Source organism: Squalius cephalus, assembly GCF_949319135.1.
Source record: "Squalius cephalus genome assembly, chromosome: 2".
Classification (NCBI taxonomy): domain Eukaryota; kingdom Metazoa; phylum Chordata; class Actinopteri; order Cypriniformes; family Leuciscidae; genus Squalius; species Squalius cephalus.
Genome location: NC_137123.1, coordinates 61,847,508 through 61,863,115, shown reverse-complemented (window position 1 = coordinate 61,863,115; position 15,608 = coordinate 61,847,508). Strand labels below are relative to the sequence as shown.

At 40.0% G+C, this 15,608-nt stretch overlaps 1 protein-coding gene across 2 annotated transcripts; it reads right to left on the bottom strand.

Annotated features, from left to right (window-relative positions):
- Positions 1 to 2,529: 2,529 nt before the first annotated feature.
- On the bottom strand, positions 2,530 to 14,531 carry LOC307154303 (2-oxoglutarate receptor 1-like). 2 transcript variants are annotated; one of them, XM_079864110.1, is made up of 3 exons: positions 14,418 to 14,531; positions 14,154 to 14,310; positions 2,536 to 5,889 (listed from the first exon to the last, which is right to left on the bottom strand). In XM_079864110.1, the coding sequence occupies exon 3, from the start codon at positions 5,880 to 5,882 to the stop codon at positions 4,860 to 4,862; it is 1,023 nt and encodes a 340-aa protein (XP_079720236.1). In that variant the 5' UTR covers positions 5,883 to 5,889; positions 14,154 to 14,310; positions 14,418 to 14,531; the 3' UTR covers positions 2,536 to 4,859. The 2 variants fall into 2 exon arrangements, with proteins under 2 accessions (XP_079720235.1, XP_079720236.1); XM_079864109.1 differs by lacking the exon at positions 14,154 to 14,310 and having other exon boundaries at positions 2,530 to 5,889; positions 14,418 to 14,518.
- Between the last annotated feature and the right edge of the window lie 1,077 nt (positions 14,532 to 15,608).

The following is a 15,608-nucleotide window of genomic DNA, read 5'->3' as shown; positions in this document are numbered from 1 at the left end:
TTTTCTGTTTTGATGTTTTACAAAATGTAATATTTTTCAGCATCATTACAACCTTTCTATAAGCGAGTTCACTCCCTCGCGTGCCACCAGAGACTTCAGCTGTGTACCAGTGGCGTGCATTTTTTTTTTTTTACATTTATTTATTAAATAAATCACCTGCATTTAAAGCAGTACCCGTCTGTCTGTTGTGTCTTTAAATATTTTAATGACTTACTCACAATTAATTGTAATATCTCGCTCGATGGAGAGCAGCAGTAGGTCAGAGAGCCTCTCTTCATTACCAATGAAAAGACGTTGATACAATTAGAATGCATAACACATCAAACAAAAATAGGGAAATTATGATAATATTACTCAATATTATTTACTTTACCAAACAAAATGGTGAGAATCAAGAAGGTAATTATGAGGAATTCATGTTTAGTCATGTTGATGTTATAAATCTGATGTATTCATGAAAGCTATCATGAAATCAGTAACACTTTACAATAAGGTTTCATTAGACATTTGTTAACATGAACTGAACTGCACTTCTACAGCATTTATTAATCTTAGTTAACATTAATTTCAGCATTTACTAAAACATTCTTAAACTCATTCTTAAAAAAGTTGTATTTGTTAACATTAGTTACTGCACTGACTGTGACATAACATGAACAAACAATTAACACTTGTATTATTAATAGGCCTACAGTAGCCTAAAAAATGTTTTGCTCATGATTAGCTCATGGTAGTTAATATGAATAATAAACAAATGAACCTTATTGTAAAGTGTTACTATGAAATCAAATATATAAATTCCTTACAATTTAGAGTTGGACATGGACTTCAAATTTCCTTTCACTAGATGTATTTCCCCAAGCTAATAACACTTGCTATGGCCTTGGATAAAAACGAATGACATTGTCAGACTCAGAATGCGGCTGACATCGAGTTATACTTCTATAGTTAAGCATAATTCGCATGCTGACGCAACTTTTACAGTAGCATGGTAGGATATTATTATTAGTAGTAGCCTATTAGCTTATATACTTCTCGGTATTAGGTTAATGTTACCTGCTGTGTGCTCGTGTACTCGTATGAAGACTCGTGGCGAACTGCGTACATAGCGCTGCAAATGAAACTCCGCCAACCACTTCACCTCCGCCAAATGCTTCCGCCAAAATGTCAAAAAAGTGACATAACATGCTTGTGTGAAAGCAGGAAATAAAACAATAAATGCCAGTGAAATGTAAAAATGAAATGGTACTGTACTGTGTGACTGTTATGAAACCACTTTAGCGATGTTGTTTCTGTTTAGCAATAAACCTTTACAGATTTATTTTAATTTACAGGACAGTTTGGTGCATACCAACACTCTCAATGCTTTCATGATGATCTGCATATATTGATCATGTCCCAATATATTCATTATCACTGTTCATGACACGACTGAGATTTCTTTATTATCTCAGTTATTTTTCTCCTAGCAATGACATAGAATGGAGGTCAAATTGAGACCTTTTTTTCTTGAGAATATGAATTTAAAAAATTCACATAAAATTCTTACCCAGAAAGTTCTATATTCTTACATGCCAACTAAAAATGAATTATGACATTTTTATTTATACTTCTTAGTGAATTTTAAGAGGAACATCTGAGACTAAGTTTATGCTCACATGAAATGTAGTATATCACAATGGCCTGGTTTCACAGACAGGGCTTAGATTAAACCAGGATTAGGCCTTCTTTTTTCTTTTAAGTATCTTTTATAAACATTCCTTAAAAAAAAAGAGACAAAACTATGGCACTGACATATTTTAAGACATTTCAGTGCAAGTTGCTTTCGGTTAAAACAGCTCAAACATGCATTTTAGTCCGGGAGGCTTGAGTCTGGTCTGTGGAACCGGGGGGATGTATTCTGAGTTGTGAAAGAGAAATTTTCTCATGGGGTTGGATCAAGAAAGAAAGACGTCTCTATTCTCACCGCATTCAAAGGTGGATTGAGAAACAGTTGTTTTTGTGATGTCATTGACTCTTTTGACTGATTTTTTGATGTTGCATAATTCCAAATATATTTAGCTGTCACTGGTTACTATATAAAACTTGTCTATGACGCAGATTGTGGACAGAGGAATGTCACCATACATATAAACTAAAGTCATGAGTCCACAAACCATCAAACGCAGTTTGCACTGCTGATCTAGAGAAACACCATGTGATTTCATTTCACTGATGTGGACTTCTCATACAGTTCACCAGGAAGCTCGGAAAAACCCGTTTTCTTAGATTGAATCACCTTGGAGACTAAACAAGTGTTTATTTACAATACATATGCAAAAGCTGCTTCTTCCTTTTCGTCCAGTCAACGAGAGGAGTTTCCTCGTGTGTGAACAACTGATGAAATCTAAGATGATTCATGAGATATTTAATACAAGGTAAAGTCGATGAGGAACTTCACTAATATGATTTCATAACATAGTTAATCCCTTCCACTAAACTGGTGACTACGTAAATAAAAAAATAAAAATAAAAAAACACAAACAGTTTAACGTGTGTTAAACATTTTATTTAGAAATCTTCCGTATAATGTGTGAATTGTGACAAAAATCTCTTTAAAATTCCCTGATTTGCATCTCAATTGGGTTTTGATGGAGGCTTCACATTTCCTCTTCCTTTACTGTAAAACAGTGCATCTAAACCTCGGATGGAATTCCATAGAACAATGTTATACAAGAAAAAAATTTCTGACGAATTTGTTTAACCAGTTACTCCATTCAGACCGTATGAATGAGCCAGTTTCCATCAGGTTATGTAAAACAAAGACTATTAATTGAGAAACTGAAAGTAAAAATGTTCTGAATAAAATAACATCAGTTGTTTGTTTAGAAGTTTCAGTTTCACTCTGCAGAGTCAATTGTGCCATCCAGATATTATTCAAACACAGTTATATGTACCTCTGATTTAATTGTTCTACTCTGTACACACCAACAAGTAAACAATGCAAATGTCTTTTTAAGTACTTTCACTGCTGTTAATCTTGTATGGCAAACAAATTACACTACGCCAAGCACACAATGAATAAAAACAGACATACAGCAGCCACAAAGATACCATCAATGCATAGGAACATTGCAATACCATTTTTTTTTTTTACCATTGTGGCGACCATAGACTATTGACATGCTGAAGGCGACATGGGTGGTTTGTCATGAAATGGGCTTGGGTTGGTTACATGCACATTTATGTTCATGCATTTGTGAGACGTCATGACATTTCATGATGCATTTGCTGATGCATATAACTGTGTTTACATGAATACTCGCCAAGACCGACATTTTTACATTATTTTGTGTGTATTTAAAGCTACACTGTGTGATTTTTACCCCCATCTAGCGGTGAAATTGTATATGACTACCCAGTGAATATCAGTTTCTGTTCCTCTCAATTCCTAGGGCGTTTTAACTCCTACGGTGGCCGTATTATTCCAAGATTAACATGGCTTCCAGTTATCACTTCGTCCATGACAATAATAAACAATACGTCTAAAATGAATAAAACTACAGGACAGATGTCAGGAGGTAAACGTCACCCTTGGAATCGGCTATCCCAGCATAATCAGATTAGGCTAACGTTACAATGTGTACAAAGTAAAAGCAATTAAAAATAACTAAAATTTACAGTGTCCTTTTTTTTATATAGCTTAAAAAATTGCGCCTTTAAAACTCCTGTGATCCGTCGCAGCACAGATTTATGTTAGGTAAACAATACTTTTTCACCATTGATGCGAGGATGAAGTTAGAGGTCGTTCTGGCGTTATGCACAACCATGCTATGGTTAGACAAGCAACTATAAAACTTTGAATTTACACAAATGAATTAAAACAGGCTGTCAAGAAGAAAGCAGGCAACCTCGGCGTCCGTTTTAAAATCTTTTCTCCTCATGAGCTCTTTCCATCTGGGAAAAGTTACTCCAATATTGACTATGGTCTTGCTGATTTGTCTGTTGCTTTGACGTTTTAATTCTCTCTTTCAAATGTGAGTACACACACACACACACACACACCACACTATCTTTCAAATCTGCCGGCACTCGCGAGCTCGCGAGTAATCTCCCCCTCGCATTCGTCACGGTGTCACTGAGTGAAAAACGCAAAAGGCGAAGCTTGAATTTACAGGTATGTCCCTCTTTGGCTAATGTAGTTTCAAGATGGAGGGGCAACATGGCGACCGGCATTCGAACCCCTCACCTGTATGTACTTTCAATGGCAGATTATAAACTTAAGAGAATACTTTATTACTTGAAAGAAGTAAATATACATTAATGAGCACATATATTTTTGAAAGAACTAAGTGTTTTTTGCTAAGAATCAACTAAAAAAGTTACACAGTGTAGCTTTAAGCATAATAAAAAAAAGTGACAAAGAACTCAATTTAGTACTGAGAGGCAGCTTTATGTGCGCGCACTTTGGGTGTGAGCACAAAATCTGCGGGAACGAGTACAATTATGCACAATATACGCAATCCCATGCTGAAATTCAAGCCCTGTAACACCAACAATATTCATCCTGAGCAAATGAAACGAGTGAGTGAGAGCAGGCGGGTTTGTGTGTAACTCGCTGTCGGGGAGATGAGAGAGAGAGAAAGAGCAGCTGGTATTGTGTATCTATTATGTGGAAAATGAGTATTGGAAGCGTTTCAGATATTTCAGAATCATATTTATATTCCACAAATGTAAGAAAATCATACAGGTTTGGAATGACATGAGAGTGAGTAAATGATGGCAGAACGTTTATTTTTAGGTGGAGTATCCCTTCATAAATTGGTTATTTCACAGTGGCATTGACTCTGGCTAGTAAGACTGAAACAGTGGCTTGAGTTTCAGCTCCTTTGCTCATATGTGGTATTGGTCGTGGGTTTGTTGATCACAGCCACTTTAATGATCCCTTTAGTCTTCGACATGAGCTGGTCACATTTGAACAGATCCATGAAGGCCCGCTTAAAGTCCCCCGATAACGTGTAGAGCGGCAGGTTGAAAATGATGTTGATTACAGCGATCGGCCTCGAAATAATGTAGGCGGCGTGAACGCCGCGGTCCAGCATGCAGTCGGTTTCCGGAGTGAGTCTTGTGTAGATTCTCAGAGCTCGTAGAACGTGAAAGGGAAGAAAGCAAACCACAAAGCACGTCAATATCAACACGATGAGTCGCCTTGCTTTAATCCGTCTCGTGCTTCCCATATGAGGACCCTTCTTTAGCTCTTTAATGATGCGCCAATAGCAAAGACAGACCACGACCAGAGGAAGCAAATATCCCAGGACGGTCAATGCCCAACTATATGGCCAGATGATTTCTTCCGTATTGCTCGCAAAGTCCAAGCAGTATGTCTTATTGTCCGTTGAAACTGCACCAAACATGTTAAAAATCGGACTTAACTCGCCCACCGTAATGACCCAAACCAAAATGCAAGCCAACACGCCCCATCGCTTCTGCTTGATGCTGAGCATGTGCAACGGATGCACGATCGCCACGTACCGGAAGATGGCCAGACAGGTGAGGAAGAGGATGCTGCCGTAGAGGTTGAAGTGGTACATGAATCGCGCAAAGCGGCACATGACGACCCCCAGCGTCCAAGTGTCATTGAGGACGTAGTAGTAGATCAAGAAGGGCAAGCTGACCATAAAGAGAAGGTCAGTGATGACGAGGTTCACCATGATGATGGTGCTGCTCTTCCAGGGACGAACTTTGAGCACGTAGACCAGCAGAGCGGTGATGTTACTCACAACGCCCACGATGAAGATCGCACCATACGTGGCGGGCAGGAAGTAGCGCTTCATGAGATTGTCCACTTCGGTGCAGTTGTCACTTGAGCTGTTACTCGAGCCGTAGTAAATTTGGCTCGCCATTGTTGTTCTTGCAGAAGGAAAACATACAAAACATTGTTAAAGAGCGCACATCATAGAAGTAGATGCCCTAAAATTGATAGTATTTCAGAGACTGTTCTTGTTCTCTACTTGGCATTGAATACCTCAGCAATGTGATAAACAGATGTGCATCTATCCGACGAGATGCAATGAAAGAAGAAAAGGATCCACATTGTTAACCCTGTCGTTTAACAATAGAATGAAGTCATCAAAATACTCTGAACCCTGATTCTGGACTGTTTTGATGACTTCATTCTATTTTTAAACAATAGAATATATGAATTGAGTGGTCTGGTTTAAATTTTCTAAAGAGACTTGATCGCTATGTTGAACAGATTGAATTTAGGATTTTATTCACACATAAACGCTGATCAGCGAACATTAACAGAAGGTCACCCAAACCTGCTTGATGCGCAAGGACAAACAGCATTGGTTCTTGCAGAAGCTCAAACTTTCTGCGTAACACAAGAATGAACCTCATTGGTTCTTGCGGAAGATCAAACGTATTTCGTAACACGAGAATGAGCCTAATTGGTTCTTGCAGAAGCTCAAACGTACTTCGTAACACGAGAATGAACCTCATTGGTTCTTGCGGAAGATCAAACGTACTTCGTAACAAGAGAATGAACCTCATTGGTTCTTGAGGAAGATCAAACGTGCTGCGTAACACGAGAATGAACCTCAGTGGTTCTTGTGGAATATCAAACGTGCTGCGTAACACGAGAATGAACCTCATTGGTTCTTGCGGAAGATCAAACGTGCTGCGTAACACAAGAATGAACCTCATTGGTTCTTGTGGAAGATCAAACGTACTTCGTAACACGAGAATGAACCTCATTGGTTCTTGTGAAAGATCAAACGTGCTGCGTAACACGAGAATGAACCTCATTGGTTCTTACGGAAACTCAAACGTGCTGCGTAACACGAGAATGGGGGTGGTGTGGCGCAATGGATAAGACACATGCCTTTGGTGTGAGAGACCCGGGTTCGAATCCACTGTGAGACACCAATGTGTCCCTGAGCAAGACACTTAACCCCTAGTTGCTCCAGAGGCGTGCGACCTCTGACATATATAGCAATTGTAAGTCGCTTTGGATAAAAGCGTCAGCTAAATGAATAAATGTAAATGTAATGTAAAATGTAACACGAGAATGAACCTCATTGGTTCTTGCGGAAGATCAAACGTGCTGCTTAACACAAGAATGAACCTCACTGGTTCTTGCAGAAGCTCAAACGTGCTTCGTAACACGAGAATGAACCTCAGTGGTTCTTGTGGAATATCAAACGTGCTGCGTAACACGAGAATGAACCTCATTGGTTCTTGCGGAAGATCAAACGTGCTGCGTAACACAAGAATGAACCTCATTGGTTCTTGTGGAAGATCAAACGTACTTCGTAACACGAGAATGAACCTCATTGGTTCTTGTGAAAGATCAAACGTGCTGCGTAACACGAGAATGAACCTCATTGGTTCTTACGGAAACTCAAACGTGCTGCGTAACACGAGAATGAACCTCACTGGTTCTTGCAGAAGATCAAACGTACTTCGTAACACAAGAATGAACCTCATTGGTTCTTGCAGAAGCTCAAACGTGCTGCGTAACACGAGAATGAACCTCATTGGTTCTTACGGAAGATCAAACGTGCTGCGTAACACAAGAATGAACCTCATTGGTTCTTGTGGAAGATCAAACGTACTTCGTAACACGAGAATGAACCTCATTGGTTCTTGTGAAAGATCAAACGTGCTGCGTAACACGAGAATGAACCTCATTGGTTCTTACGGAAACTCAAACGTGCTGCGTAACACGAGAATGAACCTCACTGGTTCTTGCAGAAGATCAAACGTACTTCGTAACACGAGAATGAACCTCATTGGTTCTTGCAGAAGCTTAAACGTGCTGTGTAACAAGAGAATGAACCTCACTGGTTCTTGCAGAAGATCAAACGTACTTCGTAACATGAGAATGAACCTCATTGGTTCTTGCAGAAGATCAAACGTACTTCGTAACACGAGAATGAACCTCATTGGTTCTTGTGGAAGATCAAACGTGCTGTGTAACACGAGAATGAACCTCATTGGTTCTTGCAGAAGCTCAAACGTGCTGCGTAACACGAGAATGAACCTCATTGGTTCTTGTGGAAGATCAAACGTACTTCGTAACACGAGAATGAACCTCATTGGTTCTTGCGGAAGATCAAACGTGCTGCGTAACACGAGAATGAACCTCATTGGTTCTTGTGGAAGATCAAACGTACTTCGTAACACGAGAATGAACCTCATTGGTTCTTACGGAAGCTCAAATGTACTGTGTAACACGAGAATGAACCTCATTGGTTCTTACGGAAGCTCAAACGTGCTGCGTAACACGAGAATGAACCTCATTGGTTCTTACGGAAGATCAAACGTACTTCGTAACACGAGAATGAACCTCATTGGTTCTTGCAGAAGCTCAAACGTGCTGTGTACCACGAGAATGAACCTCATTGGTTCTTGTGAAAGATCAAACGTACTTCGTAACACGAGAATGAACCTCATTGGTTCTTGCAGAAGCTCAAACGTGCTGTGTACCACGAGAATGAACCTCATTGGTTCTTGTGAAAGATCAAACGTACTTCGTAACACGAGAATGAACCTCATTGGTTCTTGTGAAAGATCAAACGTACTTCGTAACACGAGAATGAACCTCATTGGTTCTTGCGGAAGATCAAACGTACTTTGTAACACGAGAATGAACCTCATTGGTTCTTGTGAAAGATCAAATGTGCTGCGTAACACGAGAATGAACCTCACTGGTTATTGCAGAAGATCAAACGTACTGCGTAACACGAGAATGAACCTCATTGGTTCTTACGGAAGATCAAACGTACTTCGTAACACGAGAATGAACCTCATTGGTTCTTACGGAAGATCAAACGTACTTCGTAACACGAGAATGAACCTCATTGGTTCTTGTGGAAGATCAAACGTACTTCGTAACACGAGAATGAACCTCATTGGTTCTTACGGAAGATCAAACGTACTTCGTAACACGAGAATGAACCTCATTGGTTCTTACGGAAGATCAAACGTACTTTGTAACACGAGAATGAACCTCATTGGTTCTTACGGAAGATCAAACGTACTTCGTAACACGAGAATGAACCTCATTGGTTCTTACAGAAGCTCAAATGTACTGCGTAACACGAGAATGAACCTAATTGGTTCTTGTGGAAGATCAAACGTACTTCGTAACACGAGAATGAACCTCATTGGTTCTTGCAGAAGCTCAAACGTGCTGCGTAACACGAGAATGAACCTCATTGGTTCTTGCAGAAGCTCAAACGTGCTGCGTAACACGAGAATGAACCTCATTGGTTCTTATGGAAGATCAAACGTGCTACGTAACACGAGAATGAACCTAATTGGTTCTTGTGGAAGATCAAACGTACTTCGTAACATGAGAATGAACCTCATTGGTTCTTGCGGAAGATCAAACGTGCTGCGTAACACAAGAATGAACCTCATTGGTTCTTGCAGAAGCTCAAACGTGCTGCGTAACACGAGAATGAACCTCATTGGTTCTTGCGTAAGATCAAACGTGCTGCTTAACACAAGAATGAACCTCATTGGTTCTTGCAGAAGCTCAAACGTGCTGCGTAACACGAGAATGAACCTCATTGGTTCTTACGGAAGATCAAACGTGCTGCGTAACACAAGAATGAACCTCATTGGTTCTTGTGGAAGATCAAACGTACTTCGTAACACGAGAATGAACCTCATTGGTTCTTGTGAAAGATCAAACGTGCTGCGTAACACGAGAATGAACCTCATTGGTTCTTACGGAAACTCAAACGTGCTGCGTAACACGAGAATGAACCTCACTGGTTCTTGCAGAAGATCAAACGTACTTCGTAACACGAGAATGAACCTCACTGGTTCTTGCAGAAGATCAAACGTACTTCGTAACACGAGAATGAACCTCATTGGTTCTTGTGGAAGATCAAACGTGCTGTGTAACACGAGAATGAACCTCATTGGTTCTTGCAGAAGCTCAAACGTGCTGCGTAACACGAGAATGAACCTCATTGGTTCTTGTGGAAGATCAAACGTACTTCGTAACACGAGAATGAACCTCATTGGTTCTTGCGGAAGATCAAACGTGCTGCGTAACACGAGAATGAACCTCATTGGTTCTTGTGGAAGATCAAACGTACTTCGTAACACGAGAATGAACCTCATTGGTTCTTGCGGAAGATCAAACGTGCTGCGTAACACGAGAATGAACCTCATTGGTTCTTGCGGAAGATCAAACGTACTTCGTAACACGAGAATGAACCTCACTGGTTCTTGTGGAAGATCAAACGTACTTCGTAACACGAGAATGAACCTCATTGGTTCTTACGGAAGATCAAACGTACTTCGTAACACGAGAATGAACCTCATTGGTTCTTACGGAAGCTCAAACGTGCTGCGTAACACGAGAATGAACCTCACTGGTTCTTGTGGAAGATCAAACGTACTTCGTAACACGAGAATGAACCTCATTGGTTCTTGCAGAAGCTCAAACGTGCTGTGTACCACGAGAATGAACCTCATTGGTTCTTGTGAAAGATCAAACGTACTTCGTAACACGAGAATGAACCTCATTGGTTCTTGCGGAAGATCAAACGTACTTCGTAACACGAGAATGAACCTCATTGGTTCTTGCAGAAGCTCAAACGTGCTGTGTACCACGAGAATGAACCTCATTGGTTCTTGTGAAAGATCAAACGTACTTCGTAACACGAGAATGAACCTCATTGGTTCTTGCGGAAGATCAAACGTACTTTGTAACACGAGAATGAACCTCATTGGTTCTTGTGAAAGATCAAACGTGCTGCGTAACACGAGAATGAACCTCACTGGTTATTGCAGAAGATCAAACGTACTGCGTAACACGAGAATGAACCTCATTGGTTCTTACGGAAGATCAAACGTACTTCGTAACACGAGAATGAACCTCATTGGTTCTTACGGAAGATCAAACGTACTTCGTAACACGAGAATGAACCTCATTGGTTCTTGTGGAAGATCAAACGTACTTCGTAACACGAGAATGAACCTCATTGGTTCTTACGGAAGATCAAACGTACTTCGTAACACGAGAATGAACCTCATTGGTTCTTACGGAAGCTCAAATGTACTTCGTAACACGAGAATGAACCTCATTGGTTCTTACGGAAGATCAAACGTACTTTGTAACACGAGAATGAACCTCATTGGTTCTTACGGAAGATCAAACGTACTTCGTAACACGAGAATGAACCTCATTGGTTCTTACAGAAGCTCAAATGTACTGCGTAACACGAGAATGAACCTAATTGGTTCTTGTGGAAGATCAAACGTACTTCGTAACACGAGAATGAACCTCATTGGTTCTTGCAGAAGCTCAAACGTGCTGCGTAACACGAGAATGAACCTCATTGGTTCTTGCAGAAGCTCAAACGTGCTGCGTAACACGAGAATGAACCTCATTGGTTCTTATGGAAGATCAAACGTGCTACGTAACACGAGAATGAACCTAATTGGTTCTTGTGGAAGATCAAACGTACTTCGTAACATGAGAATGAACCTCATTGGTTCTTACGGAAGCTCAAACGTGCTGCGTAACACGAGAATGAACCTCATTGGTTCTTGCAGAAGCTCAAACGTGCTGCGTAACACGAGAATGAACCTCATTGGTTCTTGCAGAAGCTCAAACGTGCTGCGTAACACGAGAATGAACCTCATTGGTTCTTATGGAAGATCAAACGTGCTACGTAACACGAGAATGAACCTAATTGGTTCTTGTGGAAGATCAAACGTACTTCGTAACATGAGAATGAACCTCATTGGTTCTTACGGAAGCTCAAACGTGCTGCGTAACACGAGAATGAACCTCATTGGTTCTAACGGAAGATCAAACGTACTTCGTAACACGAGAATGAACCTCATTGGTTCTTGTGGAAGATCAAACGTACTTCGTAACACGAGAATGAACCTCATTGGTTCTTGCAGAAGCTCAAACGTGCTGCGTAACACAAGAATGAACCTCATTGGTTCTTGTGAAAGATCAAACGTGCTGCGTAACACAAGAATGAACCTCATTGGTTCTTGTGAAAGATCAAACGTGCTGCGTAACACGAGAATGAACCTCACTGGTTATTGCAGAAGATCAAACGTACTGCGTAACACGAGAATGAACCTCATTGGTTCTTTCGGAAGATCAAACGTACTTCTTAACACGAGAATGAACCTCATTGGTTCTTGTGGAAGATCAAACGTACTTCGTAACACGAGAATGAACCTCAGTGGTTCTTACGGAAGATCAAACGTACTTCGTAACACAAGAATGAACCTCATTGGTTCTTACAGAAGCTCAAATGTACTGCGTAACACGAGAATGAACCTAATTGGTTCTTGTGGAAGATCAAACGTACTTCGTAACACGAGAATAACCTCACTGGTTCTTGCAGAAGCTCAAACGTGCTGCGTAACACGAGAATGAACCTCATTGGTTCTTACGGAAGATCAAACGTACTTCGTAACACAAGAATGAACCTCATTGGTTCTTACAGAAGCTCAAATGTACTGCGTAACACGAGAATGAACCTCATTGGTTCTTATGGAAGATCAAACGTGCTGCGTAACACGAGAATGAACCTCATTGGTTCTTGTGGAAGCTCAAACGTTCTTTGTAACACGAGAATGAACCTCATTGGTTCTTATGGAAGATCAAATGTGCTGCGTAACACGAGAATGAACCTCATTGGTTCTTGTGGAAGCTCAAACGTTCTTTGTAACACGAGAATGAACCTCACTGGTTCTCGCACGTCAAGCGAACATGCTTGAGCTTCCATTTACCACAACTGATGTGTGAGTTGATGAATGTTTATATGTGAATAAAAGCCTAAACTAAAGCTTTTCATCATATAAAGCGATCAAGTATCTTCAGACTTTTGGACTAAACCACAAGCTCTCAGATTTCATTAAAAAAGATCTTCATTTGTGTTCCGAAGATGAGCTATAGATTTACTGGTTTGGAACAACATGAGGGTGAGTAATTAATGACAAAATTTTAATTTTTGGGTTAACTAACCCTTAAATAAATGTATTGTTTAAAGGACAAGTTCGGTATTTTACACTTAAAGCCCTGTTTACAGATCGTTTCTGATGAAATAGAACGGTTAAGATTAAAATTTGGACAGATGCTGCTGTCCCGAGAATTTTAGGTTTCTTTCGCTTTCCCCAAAACCTCCAGACTGGGTGTATAGGTGCACTGGAACAATCCTTCCTAAAACGCATTAAACTTTCGTTTACAAAGACGTGAAACTCACCGAGTGGTCAGAGTTGTTCACTGATATGCTCACACAAAAATCGCTGCAAAATATGCTTTCCAACAGGTTTTATCGTAGTTTTTGTCCAACTCCATTGACTTGTATTGGATGTGATGTGAGGTACGGTATTACTCCGCGCGGAAACTGAAATGGGGTTGTTTTCTTCTTCTTGTGTTTTTTTTTTTTTACGGCGGATCGCAAACTGAAATGCCAGTGGTTTGCTTGCAAATGTGCATTATCGCCACCAACTGGGCTGGAGTGTCTATTATTCAAGCTCTCAACGGAAGAAGTACGGGTGTGAGACGTTTGGAAAGGTCCACAGTTTTACAACGAATGGTAAAACACCTGTTGGAAAGCATCTTTTGCAGCGATTTTTGTGTGAACATATCAGTGAACACCCCTGACCACTCGGTGAGTTTCACATCTTTGTAAACGAAAGTTTAATGCGTATTAGGAAGGATTGTTCCAGTGCACCTATACACCCATTCTGGAGGTTTTGGGGAAAGCGAAAGAAACCTAAAATTCTCGGGACAGCAGCATTTGTCCAAATTTTAATCTTAACCGTTTTATTTCACCAGAAACAATCTGTAAACAGGGCTTTAAGTGTAAAATACCAAACTTGTCCTTTAAAGGATAGGTTTACTGGACAAATGATGTTTTATTAACGTAGTTTGGGAGGAACATGTCAAAATAAGCTACTCTGTTGCCACCTGCTGTCTACAATCAGTAATTAACAAATACTCTAGTATCATCAGCTGTCTACAATCAGTAATCAACAAATACTCTAGTATCACCAGCTGTCTACAATCAGTAATCAACAAATACTCTAGTATCACCAGCTGTCTACAATCAGTAATCAACATATCCACCCAATCAGCACGAAAGCAAACCATATATTATCACAGTCAAACTCACCTAAGGATATTCTACAGTCTTCAGAATCCCTCCACCACCCCGTCTCCTCTCACTCACCAGGTCACTTGGTAGAGAGTGGATACTATGTGTTCGGGCCAATTACCAAGATCAGAGCCCTCTCCCCAGACAGCACGCCAAATACGTTTACCAATTTAATCTATTCAACGTATTTGTAAGTGTGAACTCGTGAATTACAAAATAATGAAATGCCAAAATACTAGAAGAGCTAACAACAATCTGTTTTTAAAAGAGGTGAATACTTACAATGTGGTCTGATGCTCCTCATCCAGCCGCTGGTTCCTCAGAGAATCCTCCCTCTTCTGATGAACAGTTCCTGGTGCTTAATGTCTGTCCCATTCATTTGCATTCATTTATGTCACATCAAAATACATGATCTATCAACACATGATCCTATGGGCGGGATTTAGAGCCACACAGGTCTGATCTTATCCATATGATTATTATGGCAAGCTGTTTTAACATTTAATCGTTAAAACCTACTAGTATCTAGTTTCATGTCACTATTCCATTAAGTACTAGTGCTTCTTCTTGCCCTGGAGAACCCACGGGGTCAAATTTGGCCGCTGTTAATTGCTGCTACCCAAAATGAACAAAAAAAAAATTTTGTCAAATTTAACTTCAAAAACCCAGAGTGCCACTTCTGACCCCTGCATAGAGACACCTAGTGGATGAATATTGAACTCACAAGTGCCAGAGTGGTAGTAACATGATGGCTGACCACATGCTGTTTTGTTGAGCTGGAAACCTACCCAAACAAAATCGTCTTCTCAGCAAACCAGCGGTTGGTAAAATTGTGTATTTTTTGTTAATCTATTAAGTATTAGCTTGCAGAATGCCTAGAAGTACGCTTTATATTATTTTTGGATAAATTAGTGACTCTGAGCTAGTTAAAAAACCATGGGCCAAAAATGACCCTCTGGGTGTATGGGTTAAAAAAATGTCGGGTCAAAAATGACCCTTTGGTTCTTTGAGTGACTTTGATGGAGAATGGTAACAGTCCTGTATTTGGCTAAAGCATTGAAATAATTTCATTTGTATAATATATTTTAATAAGTTACCTCAGTAGTACAGGGCCAGACACTAATAAAGTAGTATATCTTTTCAGGGAGTATGGCGTATGAGCAAGGACCTCAAAACTGAAATGCACTGTGAAAAATGTGCAGTTCCTCTCTGCATCAACAAAAAAAGAAATTGTTTCAAAGACTACCACAATGTCTAGTGTGAGTTCCTCTCTCTAGCAGTACAGATTTTTGGATAAGCAAAGACCCATGGTGTTAGTTTTTTTCAGTCGTGATTTTGGCCTTGTGTTCGTTTCCATTGGCCACATTTGGAATCCAGTTCTAACATGCAACAAATAAAGCAAAAAAAAAAAACTTTTACATTGTTAAATGTAGCTGTGTGGTTGACTGATTATTTTCCTAAATTTAAAATAGT

Bases quoted from the DNA above. Each gene is read 5' to 3' on its own strand.
- LOC307154303 (XM_079864110.1), bottom strand. From the start codon at position 5,882: ATGGCGAGCCAAATTTACTACGGCTCGAGTAACAGCTCAAGTGACAAC.